Source organism: Schistocerca americana, chromosome X (assembly GCF_021461395.2).
Source record: "Schistocerca americana isolate TAMUIC-IGC-003095 chromosome X, iqSchAmer2.1, whole genome shotgun sequence".
NCBI classification, from domain to species: Eukaryota; Metazoa; Arthropoda; class Insecta; order Orthoptera; family Acrididae; genus Schistocerca; species Schistocerca americana.
The window spans coordinates 665024817-665044695 of NC_060130.1; the positions used below are offsets into that span (position 1 = coordinate 665024817).

The following is a 19879-nucleotide window of genomic DNA, read 5'->3' on the forward strand; positions in this document are numbered from 1 at the left end:
TAAAATACATTTCTAACATAATTAACAACTTTTTAAAAAAATTATTTTGACTGGTACAATTTCATCAATATTTGTACAGGGCAATGACTGCAGGAGCATTATCACTAATAAAATTTAAAGTGCCACTCTGTAGTTCTATCAGCAAGCACTTGCAATAAAGAAATCACCACCAAATCTAAAACTAGTAATTGATGAAACAGAAAAAAGAATCAATTACATCAAATCACATCCTCGTCAGGGCCAATTTGTTCTCAATATTGTTGCAAGATTATGGGTGCAGACATAAAACACTAACACTCCGCATCGAGGTTAGATTGTTATCTCGGGGTAAGACCTTAACAAGATCATTTGAACTAAGAGCTTACGTACAAGTTTTTATGCCTAACACTTCTTTTAAATTAAAGGGCTGTTTGAGCTATGTGTCTTGGTTGTTCAGACTAGCTTTTTAGCAGGTATTTTTGAAAAAAAAAATAATGAATTAAATCTATATTTACAAGGAAAAAAGAACAGTTTTCAATACTAATAACAAAATAACTGCCTCCAGAAAAAAGTTAGATTTTGGATTGTTTGTGTTGGCAAGAGAGAAGCAGAAAACTTAATACTGGATGTGTTCATTGGTGAGACAGCAGACTTACTAAATGAAATATTTGAAGAATTGGTCCAATGTCTCCACAATATGTGCGCATTTTGCGTGGTATATTTTCCTGAAGACGAAACTGAAAGTAAATTCATGGGTTCACAATACTTTTTTTTACTGAATTTGCGGAAATCAGAAAATATGTCAAATGAAACCTGTGAATTCTCTTTAGAAATGAGATCAAATCATTGTTCAAAACAATTTCACTTGGAGATTTTTGGTGCAGGATTTATAATGAATATCCTGCTGTGCCCAACAGCAAACTTGAGTGAAATGAGATTCTCGGCATATGCAGCTACAAAGAGAGAATACTGTAACAAACTAGATGCCGAACCTCATGTGTGTCTAACTCTCTTCTATCAAACCTGACATTAAACAGTTTTTCAATTTAAACTGGAATCAGTACTGTGTTACTTTGCGTACTGTATTTATTTTGTGGTGTTTTGTATACTGTTGAGTGTGTAATGAATTTTTTTTTACAATTTTTATTAAATGATTATAATTCAAGAATAAACATAAAACCAGGTTTTTCTTATTTTAAGGCTTTGTAAAATATTTCATATTTCAATTGGTTCCAGAGCCAAAAAAGTTTCAGAACTCCTGGACTACAGGAATCATGGGGAGACAGACTTGGACTAATATAAGAAATTCCTATACTCACACTTACCTGAAGTTAAAACTTTGATAAGAAATCCAGTAGATATTGAGGCAATGGCAGTTGAAATGACATCTGCCATTAAAACATCATACTTAGAAAACTGCCCAGTCACCAAGAAATGCACAAACAGGAATGCACCTCCATGGAACAATAATATGGAAACACAAAGGAAGCAGGTAAGAAGACTGTCCAGCTATGCAAGAAGGAATGAACAACAGGCAAAATATCAGATCCTTGACACGTACAAGCTTGCTAATAAACAAGAGAAACTATCATCCTGGGATGGTGGGGTTTCGGGTTCTGCTAAATAGGTCAGGTGTCCACTACACACAGGAGGTGGCTACAGGGGTAGCATGGGCTGTGTGGTGTGGACTGGGCGGTTTTATAGGTTATACAGTCTTGGGAAAGACCAAAAAGGGCTCCAGTCTTAAAGGGTACAGGGCAAAGAAACGACGAGAATCGACCAAGCAACAGTCGGTACTGTAGTTGTAAATTGTTGTAGTGGTGTTGGAAAAGTATGAGAGCTTCAAGCACTGATAGAAAGTACTTAAGCTGAAATCGTTATAGGAACAGAAAGCTGGCTAAAGCCAGAGATAAATTCTGCCAAAATTTTTACAGAGGCGCAAACTGTGTTCAGAAAGGATAGATTAAATAAAGTAGGTGGTGGCGTGTTTGTGTTTGTTGGTAGTAGTTTATCTTGTAGTGAAGTTGAAATAGATAGTTCCTGCGAATTACCACGGGTAGAGGTTATACTCAACACCCGTACCAAATAATAATAGGCTCCTTCTACCGAACCCCCCGACTCAGATGAAATAATAGCTGATCGCTTCAAAGGAAACTTTAATCTCATTACAAATAAGTACCCCACTCATACAGTTATAATTGGTGGAGACTTCAATCTACCCTCGATTTGTTGTTGAAAGTACATGTTCAAAACCGGTGGTAGACAGAAAACATCTTCAGAAATTGCAATACATGCTTTCTCTGAGAATTACTTTGAACAATTAGTTCACGAGCCCACACGAATTGTAAATGGTTGCGAAAACATACTTGACCTCGTAGCCACGAATAATCCTGATCTAATAGAGAGCGTCATGACGGATACAGGGATTAGTTAACACAAGGTCATTGTAGTAAGGCTCAAAACCATATCAACCAAAACCACTAAAAATAAATGCAAAATATATGTATTTAAAACAGCAGATAAAAATTCGGTTGGTGCCTTCCTAAGAGAGAGTCTCCATTCCTTCCAAGCTAATTATGTAAGTGTAGGCCAGATATGGGTCAAATTCAAAGATACAGAATCAACAGCAACAGATAGATTCATACTGCATAAGTTAATAAGAGACGGGACTGGTCCACCATGGTACACAAAACACATCAGAACACTGTTGCAGAAGCAACAAAAAAAGCATGCCAAATTCAGAAGAACACAAAATCTCCAAGACTGGCTAAGTTCCACAGAAGCTCAAAATTTAGTGCAGATGTCAATGCGAGATGCTTTTAATAGTTTCCACAATGAAATATTGTCTCAAAATATGGTAGAAAACCCAAAGAGATTCTGATCATATGTAAAGTACACCAGTAGCAAAAAACAGTCAATACTGTCACTGCGCGATAGCGTGGAAATGTTCCCGACGATTGGGCCACTAAAATGGAGTTACAAAATACAGTTTTCCATAATTACTTCATGAAAGAAGACAAAGTAAATATTCCAGAATTCGAAACCAGAACAGCTGTTAGCATGAGTGACATAAAAGTAGATATCTTAGGTGTTGCGAAACAACTCAAATAACTTAAGAAAGGCAAGTCTGCCGGTCCAGATGGTATACCAATCAGGTTCCTCTCAGAGTATGCAGACACAATAGCGCCTTTCTTAGCAATCATATACAACCGCTCACTTGACGAAAGGTATGTTCCTAAAGACTGGAAAGTAGCACAGGTCACACCAATATTCAAGAAGGGAAACAGGAGTAACCCATTGAATTACAGACCCATATCACTGACCTCAATTTGCAGTAGGATTTTGAAGCATATACTGTACTCGAACATTATTAATCATCTTGAAGAAAATGACATAACCAACACAGATTCAGAAAATATCGTTCATGTACAACACAGTGAGCTCTTTTTTCCCATGAAGTAATGAGTGCTGTCGACAAGGGATCTCAGATCGATTCCATATTCCTAATTTCTAGAAGGCTTTTGATACCGTTCCTAACAAGTGGCTATTAATCAAATTGCGTGCATATGGAGTATCGCCTCAGTTGTGTGACTGGATTCGTGATTTCCTCTCAGAGAGGTCACAGTTCGTAGTGACAGACAATATCACCGAGCAAAACAAAAGTGATATCTGGCGTTCCGCAAGGTAGCGTCATAGGCCCTCTTCTGTTCCTGATTTATATAAATGATCTAGGTAATAATCTGAGCAGCCCCCTTATATTGTTTGCAGATGACGCTGTAATCTACCGTCTAGTAAAATCATCAGACGATCAATCCCAATTACAAAATGATCTATAGAGAATGGTGCGAAAAGTGGCAATTAGCACTAAACAAAGAAAAGTGAGAGATCATCTACAAGGGTACTAAAAGAAATCCGATAAATTTTGGGTATATGATAAATCGCACAAATCTAAGGGCTGTCAATTCGACTAAATACCTAGGAATTACAATTACGAGCAACTTAAACTGGAAAGACGCAATAGATAATATTGTGGAGAAGGCAAAACAAAGACCGCGCTTTGTTGGCAGAACACTTAGAAGATGCGACTAACCCACTAAAGAGACAGCCTACATTACACTTGTCTGTCCTCTACTGGAATAGTGCTGCGTGGTATGGGATCCTTACCAGGTAGGATTGACAGAGGACATCGTAAAAGTGCAAAGAAGGGCAGCTCGTTTCGTGTTATCACGCAATAGGGGTGAGAGGGTCACTGATATGATACACGAGTTGGGGTGGCAGTCACTGAAACAAAGGCGGTTTTCTTTGTGGTGAGATCTATTTACGAAATTTCAATCACCAACTTTTTCTTCCGAATGCAAAAATATTTTGTTGACACGCACCTACGTACGGAGAAATGATCATAATAATTAAGTAAGTGAAATCAGAGCTCGGACGGAAAGATTTAGGTGTTCCTTTTTCCCCACACACCATTCGAGAGTGGAATGGTAGAGAAGTAATATGAAAATGGTTCGATGAACCCTCTGCCAGGGACTTAAGTGTGAATTGCAGAGTAACCATGTAGATGTAGATCCTGGAATTCATTCTGTGAGGAAGTGGAACCTACAGCTCTCATGGCCACACTTCACAAACTCTTCACAAGAAAACCAACTAATCCCGGAGGTGCTCTAAGGCAGGAGAATGGTGGGTATACAAGGACAGCAAATGAAATACTGGATACGCCCCTTACGACTCACTTCTCTCAGTGCAGTCTGACAGATAACACAGACCACGATCCAATCCCCGTGAGATACTGGTTTATAGGTAACCAACAGGAGAATTGGGAATCTTTCAGAGAGTGTGTTGACATCAAGAAAATCCTGTGGGTAGTGAGAATGTTTCAACAATTCAAGTCACGAGGCTCAGATGGAATATTTCCAGCTCTACTGCAATAGGCAGGAGAGGCTTTGATTAGCCTCCTATGTAGACTTAAGTGTCAATCTAGCAGCAGAAGTCATTTCTAATGCCTGGAGGACAGTGAAGGCTGTTTTCAGTCTGAAGCCAGGGAGAAATTGTCAGACCAAGGCACAGGACATGAGATCAATCAGTCTGTCCTCCTTTCTTCTGGTGACATTATCTAAACTGGTTAATGTACACATTAGGGAAAGAAGGTCAACTGAGGTTCCTCTATAAAAAACCCAAAATGCATATCAACTGCACAAATCATGTGAAACAGCTTTACACTATCAGGACATTGTTCTCTGGATCTATCTGGATATTGAACGGGATTTTAGCAACACAATCTTTGAATCAATGGTTAGAGCTGCAGAAGAGCATGGCATCAAGACAATTATATGCAAGTGGATTAAAACTATGCTGAATAGAAGAAAGGTAGAAGTCACCATGATTAAATAGAAAATGGCAATCAATGTCATCAGATGATGTCCACAAGGAGGGATTCTGTCCCCAATACTATGGAACCTGGTGGGAAATGAACTGACCGCAGAGTTAAAAGATGATTTAATCATCTTAGTTATTGGCAAATTTGCAAATACTGTTAGAACAACAGCACACTGTATTCTGAACATTGTGCAAAACTGGTGTAGGAAACACAATTTAAGGGCCAGTCTCACAAAAACTGTTTTAGTACTGTTCATAATGAAACATGTTCAGGACATATATATTTATCTCCACCTCTTCAAGCAAAATTCCACCAGCACAATGGGTAGTGAAGCTTTTAGGGGTAACCCTAGATGAAAAACTAATATCAAACCCACACATAAAGTTTGCCATGTTTCATGCCAAAATGTGCTCTCAGATGCACTAGAATGGCCTGTGGTAAAAACTGGTGTCCAGGAGCATGAACTGGATACACACCACTGTAGTAAGACCTATGATAATTTATGGGACTACAGTATGATTGAATGAAGAACATAAGGTGACTACTAAGGTGCACAGATTGGCCATCTTAGCTATAGCAGGCAGCATTAGTAGCATACCCACTGCTAGAATGGTGACTGGGGCTACACATGCCCACATTACATCTTTGGGTTACAATAGAGAGTGTGACAAGGCATACAGGTTAAAAACAGGAAACCTTTACGATATCAACGATCCCACACCAGTATCATGTATGAGGTAAATATGGTCAGGGAAATGCCAGTTGAGCATACACTAACTTCCATTTGCTTCAAGAAACTTCTCAATGTCACACCTGAAAGTAGGGAGCAGTGGAAAAATGATCCACAATACTGTTCATTCATCAGATGTAGTTGGGTTTACTGATGGGTCAAAAACACATGAAGGTGCTGGGGCTGTGGTAAAGGAGTACAGCATAGACCAGAGACCACAACCTCTCTAGGGAAACTGGCCACGGTATTCCAATCAGAAAGATTTGCAATGAGAGTATGAGAGAAGGAGATTGTATGTTAAGTGCTACAAGGATCACACCTGCACATGACAGGTAAAGAGAAAGAAACTCTTACATGATGAGGGGGATGAAACCAAACCAAATTTACTCTTCCAATATGAAGCACTGGGGGCCAAAGAAATAGAACATAGGGTAATTAATCCCTCAATAAATTTTATCTAATAAAGCCCTAGTAAAGGATCTCCTATTACTCTTTTAAGGGTACAGGTCGGCTTTAATAGAATTACAAGGAGATAAATTTCACAGTAAATTCAGTTTCAAGGCTCGCAAAGGTGGCCTAACATCACTGTTGGTTAGTCTTCCTGTGTAAATCAAATCAGATTACCCCTAAATACTTATACGATACGACCTGCTCTAGATGCTGACCACCAATCTTCAAATCAGACGCTACCAGATTATTTCTCTTTGTTACAGGTAATATCTTGCACGTCCAACAGCATCACTAGTGAACAACCTGATAGTTTTGCTGACCATATCTTACAAATCACTCGTATACATTGCGAACATCAGAGATACTATCTGTACTGGGAATACTACACACCTGTTGTCAAACATGTGATATTTTTACCACAATGTGTTTAGGTACTATGTTGTAGCATTATGAAGTGCTATAACACAAGTAAACAAATCGATACATTGTAATACTACACATACTGACAACCATATAAAAATGTTTATGCTGTCCTATAGTGTAACATACCTTAAACCTTCTATGCCATTAGGCATTGTCAAAACTAAAAACTCAACAGTAAACACACACTGTCAGACATAAAACTCTTCCTACTATATCTCATGTTGGCATGTATATTCTCAAGGCATAGTTGTAAACTAGAGACCCCAAAGTCAACAGTCAAACAACCATTTGTTCTTGGGTCTTGCCTACACAGCTAATGAGAAAAGACTATAATACAAGACTTTTAGAAATATCTGTTAACCAAAATAAACTGGAAATACCATGTAACAAAACTTTGTTTGGTCTAAGAGTTGTCTGGGCTAAAAATAAGACAATTAAATTAACATTTTAACTACAGGAAAGGGCTACTTGAATCTTGTCACATAGCTGTACAAGGGATCACTGCAAACCCATATTTAAAAATTTGTGTGTGCTTACAATACCATCCCTATACATATACAAACATGTGTTAATGACAAAGAACCAATACAGGAGACCTGCAAACTAATAGCAACTAAGCAAAGACAACTCATATTCAAAAACATGTGGCCCAGTTGGTTTCATTCTTTATAATGCACTGCCAACATACATAAAAAGGCTGGAGAAGGAAACAGCTATGAGAACAGAGTTACAAACATTTCTTGTCGAGAAGTATCTCTACAGTGTAAAATGTTAAGAAGTATTTCTACAGTGTAAAATGTTGAGAAGTATTTCTACAGTGTGAAATCAAACAGAGATAACGCACAAGTAGGCCTAATAAGAAAATAAGAATGTGGGTCACCTACTATGAATAGCATAGTGAACCCATTATTGTAGCCCAGATAAACACAAAGCAAACATCCATTACAGTAGAACAAGTTTATATCCCAACTAGTTCCACCACAGATGAAGATGAGATTGAAAGAATCTATCATGAGATCAAAGAAATTATTCATGTAGTTCAGGGAGACTAAATTGTGAGAGGCGAGTGAAATTTGGTAGTACGAAGAGGAAGAGAAGGAAAAATGGTAGAAGAATAAGGACTGGGGGAACGTAACAAAAGAGGAACCTACCTGGTAGAACTTTGCACAGAGCATAATTTAATCATTGCTAACACTTTATTTATGAATAATGAAAGGAGGATGTACACGTGGAAGAGACATGGCGAAATTGGAATATTTCAGTCTGACTGAACAACGGTAAGATTGAGATTTCAGAATCACATTTTAAGCTGTAAGACATTTCCAGCGGCATGTGTGGCCTCTGACCAAAACTTATTGCTTATTAACAGTAGATTAAAACTGAAGAATTTGCAAAAATCTGGGAAATTAGAGAGATGGGACCTGGTTAAGTTGAAAAAACCAGACGGTTTTGACAGTTTCAGAGACGGCATTATGCAATGACTCATTACAATAGGGGGAAGGAACAGAAGATGGATCAGCAGCTTTGAGAAATGAAATAGTGAAGGAAGCAGAGGAGTCACTATGTTAAAAAGAATAGAACTAGCAGAAATACTTGGATTAATTGTTGATAGGAGAAAATATAAAACTGTAGCAAATGTAGCATGCAAAAAGAGAATGCAAGCACCTAAAAATGAGATTCCCAAAAAGTACAAAATGGCTAATCAATATTGCCTAGAGGAAATATGTAAGTGTATAGATGCATGTATAACTAGTGGAAAGAGAGATACTGCCTACGGAAAAATTAAAGAGGCCTTTGGAGAAAAGAGAAGCACCTGCATCAATATCAAGGACTCAGATGGAAACCAGTACTAAGCAAAGAAAGAAAAACTGAAAGGCGGAAGGAATACATAGACAGGCTAGACAAGGGAAATGAACTTCAGAGCGATATCACAGAAAGGGAAGAGGAATTAGATGAAGATGAAATAAGAGATATGACGCAGTGGGGAGAATTTGATGGAGCACTGAAAATCTAAATTGAAACAATGCCTCTGGAGTAGACAACATTCTCTCAGAACTGCTGATATCATTGGGAGAGCTAGCCATGACTAAACTGTTCCATTTGATGTGAGAGATAGACGAAACAGGGAAAATACCCTCCAACTTCGAGAAGAATGTAATAATACCAATTCCAAATAATGCAGGTGCTGATAGGTATGTATATTACCAAACTATCAGTTCAATAAGCCTGAATGCAAAATACTGACAAATTATTTACAGAAAAATGGAAAAACTGCTAGAAGCCAACCTTGGGGAAAATCAGTTTCGATTATGGAGAAATGTAGGAACTCATGAAACAGTACTGACTTTATAACTTTTCTTAGAAGACAGGTTAAGGAAAGGCAAACCTACATTATAGCATTTGTAGATTTTAAGAAAACTTTTGACAATCTAGAAAGGAACATACTCCTCAAAGTCCCGAAAGTACCAGCAGTAAAATACAGGGAGTGAAAGGTTATTTACAAACCAAGTGGCAGTTATAAATGTTTAAGTGCATGAAAAATTAAAGGGGAGCGGTGGTTGAGAAGGGAGTGAGACAAGGTTGTAGCTGCTTCCTCGCCAATGACATTCGATCTGTACATAGAGCAAGCAGTAAAGGAAGAAACTAATAACAATAATAGTAAAAATAATAATAATAATTCCCCACACACCATTCAAGAGAGGAATGGTAGAGAAGTAGTATGAAAATGGTTCGATGAACCCTCTGCCAGGGACTTAAGTGTGAATTGCAGAGTAACCATGTAGATGTAGATCCTGGAATTCATTCTGTGAGGAAGTGGAACCTACAGCTCTCATGGCCACACTTCACAAACTCTTCACAAGAAAACCAACTAATCCCGGAGGTGCTCTAAGGCAGGAGAATGGTGGGTATACAAGGACAGCAAATGAAATGCTGGATACGCCCCTTACGACTCACTTCTCTCAGTGAATGTACTTGTATGGAGTGTAGCCTTGTATGCAGGTGAAACATGGACGGCATACAGTACAGACGAGAAGAGAATAGTAGCTTTTGAAATATGGTTCAGCAGAAGAGTGCTGAAGATTACATGGGTGTATCATATAACCAATGATGAGGTACTGAATAGCATTGGGGAGAAAAAAACAATGTACTGAATAGCATTGGGGAGAAAAAAACAATGTGGCTTAACTCAACTAAAAGAAGGGATCAGTTGACAGGACACATTCCGACATATCGAGGGATCACCAATATAGTTTTGGAGGGAAGTGTAGGGGTTAAAATTTTTGTAGAGAGATCAAGAGACAGATATAGTAACCAGGTTCAAAAAAATGAAGTTTGCAGCAATTATTTGTGGATGAAGAGGCTTGCACAGAACAGAGTAATATGGAGAGCAGCATCAGTCCAGTCTTCGGACTGAACTAAAAAACAAACAAACAAACAATCAGAGAAGTCATTTTGTTACAACATTAGTTGTGATAAATACAGAGTTGACACGTGCTCATGTTTTCAGCATTGTTATATAATGTGCTCATATGTGTACATTTATCAGAAGTGTAATATTACAAAGTTAAATGTTCTAAGTATATCAATGATTACACTTCTTTTTCATGTTGTAAGCTCCTTGTAGACTAGGTACATGCGGTAATTTTCCAAACCGTAAACAAAGCGAGGTAGTTAAGTCAGTGTTAATGCACTGGACTTGCATTCAGGAGTAGCAGGTTTTGTACACTGTTCAGCCATCCTGGCGTGAATTCTCCATGGTTTACCCAGGATGCTAAGGTGAATGGGGATGTTCCAACTGATAAAACCATTGTCAACTTCCTGCCCTAAATTCCCCTAAAGAAACATGGGAAAAAATCTAGGGTTTAATGTCCCATTGAAACGATCATTAAGAGATGTAGTATGAGCTCAGATTGATTCGAGGACGAGGAAGAAAATTTCAAAGCAACGACCCTGGTATACGCCTGGAGCAATTTAGGGAAAACATGGAAAATCTAAGTCAGGATGGCCGGACACACATTTGAACAGCCGTACTCCCGAATGGATACAGTTTGCCAACCACTGCATCACCTCACTCGTTGTGCTGAATAGTATAAGGACAAATAAAATCAAAGACAATGAATACTTGGTGGGTGATGTACTTTACCTCATTATAAAAATGAAAAGTAAGCTATTTTCTTAAACGAAGCAATGAGTTTCACATCACAAGGACATATGTATTGGGTATGCAGTTTAACTAATTAACTAGAGGCAGCATTAGGCATGACTGCTTCGCCTTCAACTTCAACTGACAAGATGTACTTCCATTTCAGTATAAATTTTGCTACTGTTGGTATTTATTTTGAAAGATGTTGGGATATATTTCACAAACAATTCAACTTTATGTTCTGTATGTTGCATTCTCTGACCACTTACTTTAGTCTTTCACAGAGAGTACATATACTGCAAAATCAAGTTTCTAAAAATAAATAACCTGCTCGGTTTTATAATATTTTAAGTAGTGCCTCGGCAATACCTTTCATAAAGTTGTAGGATTAATCTGATAACCGAAGAAAGTTTCTTGTCTGTCCCAAATAACACAATTTTATATATATTTCTCGTAATGACACAAAACGTAAAAAAAGGAGAAAACGTGCAAGACGTACAAAGTAAAACGTCACAGGACTATAGTAAACACGAAAAGTAGTTTGGTCAATTATTAATATGCACTGATTTATGATCACATGACAGTCCTGACGAATACCTGAGAAATGAAAATCATATTCCACTGTAATCAATATGATGTTTCAATACTAGCAAAGCGCGCACTATATTACTAAATTATAAGAAATAAAACTTACTTCTGTATAATCAACCAATAAAAAAAGGATAGCTATTTACTACGTAGGCAAAGATTAACGATCAGCATTTGGCACAGATTAGAGGCGGACGAATTAATCGTAGGCGCAAAAAATATGTTGACCTTAAAATGTTAGCTGATAGGTATCACTATTAAATCATTGTTAAAACTAAAAAAGCTATTAGCAATACGAAATTATTTGTTGCTTTATTATAAAATTAAACAGACATAGAGTAGGTGAATCAACAAAATTGATTGTTAAGAGCAAATTTGAAATATGTTAAACTGTAAGTGACTGTCAGTAATATTTCAAGTATGTAACAAGCTGAACGTTGTGGTTTAATTTAGTGTTTCCTCCAATCAGTTTGTCACGTTGGTAGTGGTTCAAAGCTTCGAATTACATTTACTGTGGTCACGTTGTTTGTAAACATTGTGAACATCTGTGAGTTGTGTGCATGTGGGAAGTGGGTGTATAAAGTTTATGACACTTGTTATGTTAAGAATACAATGATGAACTTTAGTAAGTTGCGACACTTGTCGCGAAGAGTAATCAGTTCGTCTCGGGTATCACGTCAGCTGTCTCAAAAACTTACGGAAGATGCTGTTATTGTAAAAACTGATACCGTTACTGAGGCTCAAATAAGTGGAAAGCCGAAATTAGACAGACCACCATTCGTGAAGGGCTTATTTTTAGGACATTTTGACACTAATGTTCTAACGTATCCAGAAGTTTTGGACAAAGAAGAATTGCAGTGTCTTAATGAACTCGTGGCACCCGTCGAACGGTTTTTCTCCGAAGGTGGGTGAAAAATGTAGAACGAACGAATACATGCGACTCTTTGAGATGCTTTTACAGTAGCATTCACTATCTAGATACCCAATTCGAGGATACCATAGCTTCTCACTCTTTGTCATTCGTTTGTTTTGTAAATTGCGATGGTAAAACAGTGTTTACTTGCTTTACTGTTGCAATTGGACTTAGTGTGTGTAACATGCCTGTCACCCAGGGAATCCTAAAATTATGATTCATATTTTTCTTGGCTTTTGTACTAAGTGCCGTGAAATAATGTGTCGATAAGATCAGTGCCAGCTATTTAACAAATATTCGCATTACGTCTCAAACCGTACTGGTAACACACCTTAAATTGTGTGGTCGAGGATACTCTGTATTTCCCCTCTTGTGTGTTCCGTCCACAAATGTTTCGGGTCAATAATGACGCGGTAATATTAGATATAAGCTCGATTTTCGGATCAATGGAAGCGTCCAGTTCCACCCGTCTGTTTTGCCTCGTTACATAATGACGTTGTGTGTGACGTCCGTACGCCGCGGAGTTTTTGACTTGGTTGTTTTTGTAGATGTGGTGGTGTGGTTGGTGGTACCCTCTGGTGGTGGGAAATACAGAAGCGTCCGACTCCATCCGTCTGCTATGACCCATGACGTCACTAATATAGCGGAAACGACCATAGACTGCGACTCCAATATGGGGCCTATGACGTCTTTATGTAAACATGACCACAAACACGAAAATACATTGAAAAACCACCATACACACCTTCGACAAAAAAACTAACGAGACAAGCGGGTGAAATTAGGGACTTTTTGCTGGGGACAAAGTAAATATAAACAAATTTAGACACACACCACCACACAAAACGACGGAAAAAAAACAACACAAACCTCCCCAAATTTCACTATACACAATATGCTCTGTAATCGGACACTTCCATTGACCTATATAGCCCAACAGCAACTCCTGATACTGGAACACCCACAGGAACCACACATTGGAATCGAACACTTCCCTTGACCTATATAGGTGAACAAAAACTGCCGATACCAAATCATAAAACGCAGAACTAAAACCACGTCCACAACCATAACTACTTCAAAAAACACAACAAACCTGTTGTGGACTGGCAAGACAGCCAATCCATAGTGACGGGTAACCGAAAGGCACGCGCTTAAACTCACGCAGGCTGACGTGAGGTCTGAAACAGGATACGTAATGAATGCTATAAAGAAAAGTACGTAGCTGCTGGAATACTTAACTTTAATCCACAATTGGTGAACATTGTTCTTGTTACTGTACATGCTTCATTAGATACATAGCAAAGGATAAATGGCGCCTTGCTAGGTCGTAGCAATTGACTTAGCTGAAGGCTATTCTAACTATCGTCTCGGCAATTGACAGCGTAATTCTCAGTGAACCATGGCTAGCAACGTCGGCTGTACAACTGGGGCGAGTGCCAGTACGTCTCTCTAGACCTGCCGTGTGGCGGCGCTCGGTCTGCAATTACTGACAGTGGCGACACGCGGGTCCGACGTATACTAATGGACCACGGCCGATTTAAAGGCTACCACCTAGCAAGTGTGGTGTCTGGCGGTGACACCACAAAACCAACAAAATTGGAATCGAACACTTCCCTTGACCCATTATCCTTACGACATCTCCACATACAGCTGTCCCTGGTCCGAGAAGCTGGAACTTTAGTAAGCCTCATTTCTTCATGACACACTAAACACTTCACGACTTCATCCAAAAATCCGAATAGTCGAAGAAATTTTACTAGAGACGACGCACTGTCCCCCATCATCGCCGTCTACTGAAAACTGTTGACCTTGTCTGTCATATCCATACCTACCAAAGACATAAACAAAGAAATTTACCAAAATTCACACACAATGAACAGAAAAAAACTACAATAACGTCGACATAATAAAACCAAAATCGTTAACTCACCAAAAAATATTCCAATGAAAGCACAGTCATGACCGATACCACACACGTGCCATGCTACCACGCAAATGAACCCCATACGCCACATAACACATTACCCATAAACATACCACCAGAGACAACCACCGGCTACAACAATAAGCCACCTATAAACACACCACACACGCAAACTAAACCAAAAACATCACCTAACACACAACACATAAACACACCACCAGAGAGCACCACCGTTCACATCAAAATGACACCTACAAAAACACCACTCTCACAAAGTAAGCTCCGCACCGTTGTGACACCACACAACACAACAGCCTTACGTCACAGGTCAAAACCAACGGGTGGAATTGGATGCTTGCCGAGTTCAACGTGTCGTACTGGATTCATTTGAGGTTCGCTTGTGATTGTGATAACACAGGTTTGAGTTTACGTAGTTTGTGCAGTAACGTGGGTTGTGGAAGTGTTTTCAGTGAGTTATTAAGGTTTTTTTTTGCGTGTTAGGCACTTTTGTTAGTATTTATTAGTTTCATTTTTGCTGTGCTATAGGTATGGCAATGACAGTGAAATTCATAAGCATATCATTGCGTTCGGAGATGGGTGAAGATATGATGCTTGTCATAAAATTTCTGCAGATGTTTGGTCTGATTGCAGAATATGTTAGGTAGGGTCGACAGAAGCATCCGATCTCACCTGTTGGCGCGATAATATCTGGCGGTTGATTAGTCACTGTACATGGTTCGAGAAGTATAGGTTGGCTATGAGAGAGATTGTTTTGCTTAGTTATTATTTTTATTATAGGTCCTCTATAAGTTTCTGTGCGCATGAGAAGTTGTGAGTGAGAGAACTGTTTTGGATTGGTTGTCGTTTTGTCAAGAGGTCTGTTCAGAGTATGTCAAGTAGAGGGGGAAGTTGGTTTGGTCGGGGGTGGTTGTTGAAATTGATGGGTCACAGTTTGGTAAGAGGAAGTATGGGACGGGCAGCTCTCGGGCTGATTTGTGGGTGTGGGGGGGGGCTGTTATATTGGTGGCTGGATATGCTGATTGTGTTTTTAAGGTTTTGCAAGGTCGTATTGAGAGGGAATTCGTGTGTTTGATTGGGGAATATATTGAGGAGGATAGCACTATAGTTTCTGATGCATTTTCGTCTGATAGGGGATAGGGGAAGAGAGGTTATAATGATTTAGCAGTTAATCACAGTATTATGTGTAAGTATTATGAAACTGGGGCTTGTACTAACACGATAGAGGGGTTTTGGGGTGGAAGGGGGCGATTAAATCAGCGTTATAGGAAGGGGGAAGAGGCGCTCTTCCAAACTGCAACCTCATTTAGATGAGTATTGCTGGCAGAAGAGTGCCCTTGAGAGTTATTGTATTTTTAACTTTTTTTTTTTTAGGGGTTGTGGGTAGGATTTATAGACCGAGGGTGGTGAGTTAATGGGGTTTTGTGTGTGGTTTTTGGAGAGGGAGGTTGGGGGTATTGTTTGTGGGGGTGGGTTTAATGGGGCAAGTTATGGTTTGAGAGGGTGATTTGAGATTATATTGGAGAGGACCAGTTTGGTTGGAGTTTTAAGGTGTGACTGACTTTGGTTAACTTTAGTGTCATTTCTTTGTTGCTGGTTTGTTTGTGGGTGTGATTTGGATGGTTTGGGGTTGGTTTATGGGTGACAGGTTGTGAATTTTTTGTGTGTGTGTGTGTGTGTGTGTGTGTGTGTGTGTGTGTGTGTGAGTGGGAGATGGCCATCATACATGGTATTGGGGCAGAGGCTGTTGTTGGTAAGTAATTTTTGTTTTGGTTTTATTCTGTAGTAATTGTGAAGTTGGAAATACGGAAGCGTCCGATCCCGCCCGTCTGCTTTGACCCATGACATCACAAATATGGCGGAAACAAAAACAAACACACACACTTTCCACAAGAAGCCTAATGACACTAACGGGACAAGCGCGGGAAATAAGGTGTTTTGGGTGGGGGGCAAACTAAATATAAACAAATTTAGACGCCTTGCGTAGCTACAACGTGTAAGTGAAGACAGCCATGCATGAATACCCACCCACCTCCCCAGGGGTCGTAACCCCAGCAACCCATAGAAGATAAAGATGCTTCAGTAGCTGATTAGTGTTTTTTGTCTTTTTAAAAAAAAAATCTCACGGGATAGAATGAACAGATCAGAGAGATAAATATAATAAACTAAAACAGAAATTCGAGGAAACAGATAATTAAAATAAGTAATAAGAGTTTTTAAATAAAAAAAAAAAATCTCACGAGATAGAACGAACAGATCAGAAAAGTAAATAAAATAAGATAAAACAGAACTGGAGACAGCCACACTCAAACCAAACTCCGTGCCATCATGACGTCACACACGACAACACCCTTACGTCACGGGTCAAAGCCGACGCGTGGGATCGGACACTTCTGTCGACCCGTGAAGTTTTGTTGTTGTATATTTATGGTGTGTTGATTGTGTTTTAATTGATGTTGTGAGTATGGTGTTTTTGAGATTTTGGTTCAACTTTTTGGAGTTGTAGGTGATGGTTTCTTGGAATCAGTAGCTGTGGATGATCTATATAGGTCAAAGGTAATGTCAAGTTCCACTCTTTGGAGTTGTAGAAGTTGGGTTCTTTGTATTGATAGCTGCAGTTGAACGATATAGGTCAAGGGAAATGTCAGATTCTATCACATTAGTTTCATTTTATTTTTGGAGTGAGACATTACTGTCATTTTTGTTATTTTGCATTTGTTGGCATATATACATAGTGACTTCTTTGTCACCATTTTGACCTGACTGTCTCTGAAAGTTGTGGTTTCTGCCTTATTGGTGACATTGTGGGTCAAAGTAGATTGGTGGAACCGGGCCCTTCTGGAATGACACTAAACATACAACAATAAAAAACACTGCACGATCCCATAACAAACAATATGAAAAAAAACTTAAATTACAGCATACCGCTACACCAACAAAAACAACAGGAATTGGACATTTCCTCTGATCTACCAAAAAAACCAACACTCAGAACTCCAAAAAGTGGAATTGGTCATTTCCTATGATCTGTATAGCTCAACCGCAGCTATCGATACCCAGAGTCCAAACCCTACAACTCTGAAGAGTGGAATTGGTCATTCCCTTTGACTTATATAGCTCAACTGCGGTTATTGATTCCAAATAAAAACTGACACCCACACCTCTGAAAAGTTGAACTAAAACCCCAACATCTCAAAAAACCCACATTCATTACATCAATTAAAACACAACTGACCTATCATAAATATACAACAAAACATCACAATTACTATAGAATAAAACCAAAACAAAAATTCCTTTCCAACAACAGCATTCGGCAATACGATCTAGGTTAGCCACCATGTTCACTCACCAAACACAAAAAGTCTCCTAAAACACCCTTAACCTGCCACCCATAAACCAACTCCAGATCACCTGACTAATCCCCATAAAAAAAAACCACTAACAAAGAAAAATCACAAAAATTAACCAATATCAATCACACCTTACAAAAACAAAAACTGCAATGAATCTGGTCCTCTCAAGCATAATCTCAAATTTTCTTCTCAAACCATAACTTGCCCCATCAACCCCACCTGCACAAACAATACCTACACCTCCCCCCCCCCCCCCTCAACACCCACCCAACCCCATTAACTCACCACCCTTGGCCTATACATCCTACCCACAACCCTAAAAAAAAACATGAAAAATACAATAATTCTCAGGGGCACTCATCTGCCAGCAATCCAGCAATAATCATTTAAATGAGATTGCAGTTTGGAAGAGCGCCTCTTCCCCAAACCCCTAAGAGACGAAAATGCATCAGAAACTATAGTGCTATCCTCCTCAACATATTCCTCAATCAAACCCACCAATTCCCTCTCACTATGACCTTGCAAAACCCTAAAAACACAATCAGCATACCCAACCACCAATATAACAGCCCTCCACACCCACAGACCTGCCCGAGAGCTGCCCCTCTGAGACTTCCTCTTAACAAACTGTGATTCATCAATTTCAGCAACCACCCCTGACCCGACCAACTTCACCGAGCGAGGTGGCGCAGTGGTTAGACACTGGACTCGCATTCGGGAGGACGATGGTTCAATGCCGCGTCCGGCCATCCTGATTTAGGTTTTCCGTGATTTCCCTAATTCGCTCCAGGCAAATGACGGGATGGTTCCTTTCAAAGGGCACGGCCAACTTCATTCCCCGTCCTTCCCCAAACCGATAAGACCGATGACCTCGCTGTCTGGCCTCCTTACCCAAAACAACCCAACCGACCAACTTCCCTCTATATTTGACATACTCTGAATAAACCTCTAGACAAAACGAAAGCCAATCCAAAACATTTCTCTCTCACACAACTTCTCATGTGCACAAAAACCTATAGAGGACCTATATCCAAAATAAGTAAGCAAACCAATCTCCATTGTGGCCAACCTAGATCTCTCGGCCAGCAGATTTTATTGCGCTGATGACGCCCTGTATACGCGTTGCTGGTCCGAGCCACTGGAACTCTCATAAGCCTCATATTGTTGCCAGAAACATTACACCTAACATATTCTTCAATAAGACTAAACATCTGCAGAAATTTTACAACAGATATCGTATCTTCACCCGTCTTCGAACACAATTGTACACTTGTGAATTTCACTGTCATAGCCATACCTAACAAAAAAACAAATTAAACTTTTCTCTGCACAACAAACACGAAACTAATAGAACCCAACAAAAACAGCTAACACATAAACAAAAAAAAACCTTAATAACTCACTGAAAACACTTCCACAACCCACGTTACCACAGAAACTACGTAAACTCAAAGCCATGTTAACACGATCACAAGCAAATCTAAAATGAACCCAATACAACAATTTAAACTTGGCAAGTGCACATACACCACCAGAGGGTACCACCAACCGCACCACCACATCTACGAACACAACCAAGTCAAAATCTCTGCATCATAGTGACTTCACACACCACCATCATTATGTCATGAGTCAAAGCAGACGGGTGGAATTGGACGCTTCCGTTGACCCTTGGTGTGTATACTAGTAATTTTAACAGTAAGCATCTATGTGATGCACAATGCCTCAATTTTTTTAGCAGTCTACCAATGAATCTGCATACATTTTGTTTTATATGATTGTTTCATTTTAAATTTTTGGTTCATGACTGTGTCCACCCCCTCCTCCCTCTCCCCCGGGGCTCGCTGCTCTTAGGAGGGTTCTTGCTTGATTCCTGCGGGACCCCAGTCTTTGCAGCATCTTTTTCCTCCTGTGCTGCATGTCTATCCTGTTGCTGTTCTTTTTCCCCTCCCTTGGGGAATGTGTCTGGGCTGT

The 19879-nt window shown here is 39.4% G+C and overlaps 2 protein-coding genes across 4 annotated transcripts in view; one reads left to right on the forward strand and one right to left on the reverse strand.

Moving 5' to 3' along the window:
• LOC124554752 overlaps positions 1–11855 on the reverse strand; it is a 207831-nt gene extending 195976 nt beyond the window's left edge. Inside the window, exon 1 of one of the 3 annotated variants that reach the window (XR_006968432.1) lies at positions 11798–11855. The gene's annotated coding sequence lies outside the window, so the exon portion shown is untranslated. The remainder of the gene's footprint in view (positions 1–11797) is intronic. The other 2 variants (XM_047128401.1, XM_047128402.1) reach the window with 2 other exon arrangements.
• A 372-nt stretch (positions 11856–12227) lies between these two features.
• Positions 12228–19879, forward strand: part of LOC124556577 (complex I assembly factor ACAD9, mitochondrial-like) — a 103396-nt gene continuing 95744 nt past the window's right edge. Inside the window, exon 1 of the mRNA XM_047130535.1 lies at positions 12228–12595. Within this exon, the coding sequence (XP_046986491.1) occupies positions 12304–12595 (292 nt within the window). The 5' untranslated portion in view covers positions 12228–12303. The remainder of the gene's footprint in view (positions 12596–19879) is intronic.